Genomic DNA, 5,260 nt, shown 5'->3' with positions numbered 1-5,260 from the left:
AGCCACAGAAACCACAGCTAACCAGACGCCTGCACGTCAGGCCACCGACGCTTTGTCTACACAGCGCAGCTTCCAGTGAGCCCGCGGCATGCCGCACGACCTCCCCACACACGATGGCGCTGTCGCAACGACAGTACCAGGAGTGGCGCTCTCTACTGTCCCGGAATTCTTGAGGCCGGAAGAATGAGAGGGCAAAGGTCACGTAGACGGCGCGCCCCGCCCCGTACGCCTAAGTTCTCGCGCGACTTCCATTTCCGCCCTTTCGGCTCTCTGATCAGCGCTATGGCGGTTGGCAAGAACAAGCGCCTTACGAAAGGCGGCAAAAAGGGAGCCAAGAAGAAAGTGTAAGTGGCGACTGTCGTGGCGTCCTGCTTTTTGGATGTCTGCTGGAATCGGCAGGCTGGCCCTAGATCGCGGCGTAGGCCGGATGGCGAGGATTCCGGTCGGATTTTGCGGGCCGTGGCGGGTTGGTACATCCAGGAACGCGGCCTAGCGGGTCTGGGTGTTGAGTAGCGGCAGGTCAGCTGCCTTTCCCAGGCCTTCTGGTCCTAGCGCACTTCGCATTTGAGCCGGCTTGCCGCCGCGACTCGGCTGGAATGTTTGTTTTGTGGGCTCACGTGCTGCCTCAATTCCGCGGCTGTTTGATGGCACTGCGACAGCAGGAGTTGAGGAAAGCACCCTCCTATCCATTCAGGACCTGTCAATCCTGCATTTGCTTGGTCCCGCTGGAATCTGCGAGCTCCTACTAAGCTTTGAGGCATGCAGGGTTTTAGTTATCAGTACATGCCATTACGTACCAGCAAAGTTAATGAGATTGCATGTTACTCGTACCTGTGTAGTGGAAGGACCGATGGATGTTACTCGTGTCTGTGTAGTGGAAGGACCGATGAGGGTGGGAAGTGGACATAACCTTTCGAAGTCTGATGCATGCAGTGAAACAGTGGGAAGAGCTAGATTTATGTTTGTGCCCCTCACCTCACTGTGAGATACACTTTAGTATCAAATTGCCGGTTAGCTTTTTAAAATATTGATGGAAAATAACATTAACAGTGATATTAGAGTGAAGAAAGCACAGAATAAACACAGTAAGAATGATCTGCAATGAAGCTTAAGCATTTTCTTAAAATCCAGGGTTGATCCATTTTCTAAGAAAGATTGGTATGATGTGAAAGCACCTGCTATGTTCAATATAAGAAATATTGGAAAGACGCTCGTCACCAGGACCCAAGGAACCAGTAAGTAGCTTATTCTTGGTTTGTATTTTCCTTAAGTTGGCGGTTGTGTATTGTAGCAGGCATCTTGGTCTGTTGGTCCTGTGGTGGGAGACTTTAAGGGAATGTCAGCTCTTGGTTGCAGCCTTGGCACCTGTGGTGCTTGTTTTTAGTACAGCACTTGGAGAAGCAAGATGGTGCTTTTTGAATTAAGAAAATGTGCCATAGGTAGTTCTCAGCTTCTAATAAGTACTGTCGATAAGTTACTGGTGTCTGGATGGATTTGACAACAAAGGTTAAGGTCTTTACAATTTACCATTAACTTAATTTCCTCAGTTTACAGGCTTGACTTTGCTTATATGGTTCCTAAACCTTAAGATATTTGTTTTTTCTTTTGTAGAAATTGCATCTGATGGTCTCAAGGGTCGTGTGTTTGAAGTGAGTCTTGCTGATTTGCAGAATGATGAAGTTGCATTTAGAAAATTCAAGCTGATTACTGAAGATGTTCAGGGCAAAAACTGCCTGACTAACTTCCATGGCATGGATCTTACCCGTGACAAAATGTGTTCCATGGTCAAAAAGTGGCAGGTGAGACCCAGAGTTCCTTAGAGTGTGTTGTGCTATGCGTGTTTGACCAAGGATAGCATGGTTTGATATGACAGGAAGGAACAAGTTCATTTTATTGATTGATTGATTGAGAACAGTGAAATGTCCACAGTTCATTTAAAATTTTGTTTTCTTGCCGTTATTGAGTGCTAACTCTGGGGTTGCCACACCATGATATTTTACTTAATATTTAAATCTAAGATTTAATAGTGGTGTATCATCAAAGTCAGATTTTCTTGCTGCATAGATCAGTGGTTTTTTGAGGAACGTTTAGGTGCAAGTGGACGATTTTGCCTGTCTTCAGGATATTTTTTGACCTCAGAATTGAGTGTTGATTAACTGTGGCAATAGAGCATAATTGTGGCAGAGCCTCTGGTGTGAGGTTAAAATCTTGGCTCCATTTCCCTATTGTGTTCTCTTTGGAAAGTAACTTGTTTTCTAAGCCTAGGTTTCTTTATTTGTAAAGTGCAGGTGAGAGTATCATTTTATTGAATTGTGAGGATGAAATGAAAATATTTCAGATGTTTCTGGCTACCTATCCAGTTAGAATATATTGTGGGAGTTTTTTGTTTTGGGGAGATTGAGGCTCCAGGCTGGAGTACAGCGGCACCATCTCTACTCACTGCAACCTCCTCCTCCTGGGTTCAAGCGATTCTCGTGCCTCAGCCTCCCGAGTAGCTGGGATTACAGGTATCCGCCACCATGCCCAGCTAATTTTTGTATTTTTAGCAGAGACGGGGTTTCACCATATTGGCCAGGCTGGTCTCGAACTCCTGAGTTCAAGTGATCCGCCTGCCTCAGCCTCTCAAAAGTGCTGGGATTACAGGTGTGAGCCACTGCACATGGCATAGTTTGAATATTTTGTATGTGGGAATGAAAGATGACAAAATGTTTCGGTCCCAAATGATACATACTGATTATACCGTTACATTTATCCTGACACTCCTCTAAGGCTTTATAGTTTACATTTCTGGAAATATTTTAAGGTCCCTTATCTGTAAATTGTATTTGATGAGTTTTTTTTTTTGTTGTTGTTAATACTAAGGTATAAAATTTATAAAATGCAAACAAGATAAATCAGTTTTCATCACTACCCAAGATGGTTTTTGTTTTTTCAATGTAGGCAATAATATGACCACGAATTAGGGGTTTTAAATTATATTTTAGCTCTGAAATTGGGTATTTAATCATCAACATGGCTTTAGTTTGGAACATTAAAGACATCTCTCAAGGTGTACATTTAGAGTTATTATAGCAGTCACCTATTCACAACACAGTTTTCTGAAAAATGATATAATCACTGTAGATGTTCATATCATAAAATAACCATGGATCCTCTCAGAACCTATTTTCCTCTGGTGTAGTTTTACACTTGAAGGGGGATGAGCTGTTTAGAGGGGTATATGTATTTGCAGTGGATGTGGGTTTGGGTGCCGTCGAAATAGTAGTAGTGATGGAGGGTAGAGAGGAGGAAGGGCAGTTGAGAGGACCTGGTTATTTAATTGGGTAAGAATTTGGTGGTAACTATTGGTAAGTTCAAGGAAGTTAATTCTGTACACTTAAGAGATGTTATTTACATTAGGATACTTTATATTTAATAATGAATGTTTGACAATTTGACAATCCAGCTTTTTAAAATTAGAACTTCAGGAATAAATGGATAACGTAAAACCTGTTAAATCTGACAGTATCTTTTTTCTCCAGACAATGATTGAAGCTCATGTTGATGTCAAGACTACCGATGGTTACTTGCTTCGTCTGTTCTGTGTTGGTTTTACTAAAAAACGTAACAATCAGATACGGAAGACCTCTTATGCTCAGCACCAACAGGTCCGCCAAATCCGGAAGAAGATGATGGAAATCATGACCCGAGAAGTGCAGACAAATGACTTGAAAGAAGTGGTCAATAAATTGTAAGTGTTTCTTTGCTTTCTCACACAACACAACCTTGAGTATTGATTATTCCTCAGATAAGGGAAAGCATATGAGACAAGGTAAAGGTCCGTTGAAATCCTGTCTGTGAATCCTAGCTATATCCCTTTACGTGAAAGAGTAAGTACTCAGTAAATATTATTTGAGTCAGAGTCTTGCTCTGTTGTCCAGGTTGGAGTACAGTGGTGCGATCCTCCTTGGCTCACTGCAACCACTGCTTCCTGGGTTCAAGCAGTTCTCGAGCCTCAGCCTCCTGAGTAGCTGGGAATACAGGGGACTGCCACCATGCCCAGCTAATTTTTTTAAATTTTTAGTGGAGATGGGGTTTCACCATGTTGGCCAGGCTGGTCTTGAACTCCTGACTTCAGTTGATCTGCTAGTACTCTGTAAATGGTAACAGTTTTTTTTTGTTTTTATTTATTTTGAATGAAGCTGTCTCACAGTAGATGGAGTTGAAGGACAGGAAATGTTTTTCCCCTACTTGGAAAATAGACTGCTGAATAAGCTGGGTGCAGTGGGATGTGCCTGGAGTCCTGGCTACTCAGGAGGCTGAGGCTGTAGGATTGTTTGAGCCCAGGAGTTTGAGGCCAGCCTGGGCAATATAGGGAGACCTTGTTCCAAAAAATAATAAACATACGTATATATCTACACACACAAAGAGAAAATATACTCAGCAGACAAAACTTTTCATGATTAATAACACATGGGAATAAGTGATGAAAAAAGTTTCGGTCCCAGATGATGGCCAGTGATAACTTACATTTTTCTGATGTTCCCATGCAATATACAGTTAGCTAAGAGGGTGTAATGGAAAAAGCATAAGACTTGGACTCAGAAGACTCTACTAAGTGTAATTCAGATAGATCATCTATCCTTTACATATGAAAGGAAAATAATAGCTTATCTTACAGGAGGATTTATGCAGGTTAAATGAGGTAGGTGTTACATGTATAAGTTTATTCCAAGGCTTCTCTGCATTTAAAGGAAATGACTTATCCCCTTATATCTCATAATTAGGACTTTAAGAAAAACAATTTACTGTTACTGGTTTGCAGGATTCCAGACAGCATTGGAAAAGACATAGAAAAGGCTTGCCAATCTATTTATCCTCTCCATGATGTCTTCGTTAGAAAAGTAAAAATGCTGAAGAAGCCCAAGTTTGAATGTAAGTGAGAAATCACATGATTCCTGTAGGGCCAAATACATTGTTTTTGGGTGGAGGAGGAGTTTGGGGCTATATCATGGCCTTCTTTTTCTTCCTGTCATGCTTGCATAGTAGTGATGACCATTGTTTCAAGATACACTATTACTAACAGTTTTTTTTTTTTTTTTGGCCTTTTAGTGGGAAAGCTTATGGAGCTTCATGGTGAAGGCAGTAGTTCTGGAAAAGCCACTGGGGACGAGACAGGTGCTAAAGTTGAACGAGCTGATGGATATGAACCACCAGTCCAAGAATCTGTTTAAAGTTCAGACTTCAATTAGTGTCAAATAAAAAGTGCTATTTGTGATGG

General features: G+C 41.9%; 1 protein-coding gene and 2 non-coding genes across 3 annotated transcripts; all 3 read left to right on the top strand.

The window, feature by feature from the left end:
- Nucleotides 1–209: 209 nt before the first annotated feature.
- On the top strand, nt 210–5,260 carry LOC111553008 (40S ribosomal protein S3a). The gene is made up of 6 exons (XM_023227527.3): nt 210–344; nt 1,132–1,235; nt 1,612–1,799; nt 3,522–3,730; nt 4,805–4,914; nt 5,092–5,260. The coding sequence occupies exons 1-6, from the start codon at nt 283–285 to the stop codon at nt 5,211–5,213; spliced, it is 795 nt and encodes a 264-aa protein (XP_023083295.1). The 5' UTR covers nt 210–282; the 3' UTR covers nt 5,214–5,260.
- LOC111554231 lies at nt 2,690–2,761 on the top strand. The gene has a single exon (XR_002735188.1). It is a non-coding gene; the product is annotated as a small nucleolar RNA SNORD73 (small nucleolar RNA).
- On the top strand, nt 4,458–4,523 carry LOC111554237. Its single transcript, XR_002735189.1, has one exon. It is a non-coding gene; the product is annotated as a small nucleolar RNA SNORD73 (small nucleolar RNA).

Source organism: Piliocolobus tephrosceles, chromosome 3, assembly GCF_002776525.5.
Source record: "Piliocolobus tephrosceles isolate RC106 chromosome 3, ASM277652v3, whole genome shotgun sequence".
Taxonomy (NCBI): Eukaryota; Metazoa; Chordata; class Mammalia; order Primates; family Cercopithecidae; genus Piliocolobus; species Piliocolobus tephrosceles.
The sequence above is the reverse complement of the archived record's forward strand: the minus strand, read 5'-3'. Positions and strand labels throughout refer to the sequence as shown.

Coding starts and splice junctions, on each gene's coding strand:
- LOC111553008 (XM_023227527.3), top strand. CDS start 283: ATGGCGGTTGGCAAGAACAAGCGCCTTACGAAAGGCGGCAAAAAGGGA. Junction 1,800..3,521: donor CCATGGTCAAAAAGTGGCAG/GTGAGACCCAGA, acceptor TTTTTTCTCCAG/ACAATGATTGAAGCTCATGT. Junction 3,731..4,804: donor AAAGAAGTGGTCAATAAATT/GTAAGTGTTTCT, acceptor ACTGGTTTGCAG/GATTCCAGACAGCATTGGAA.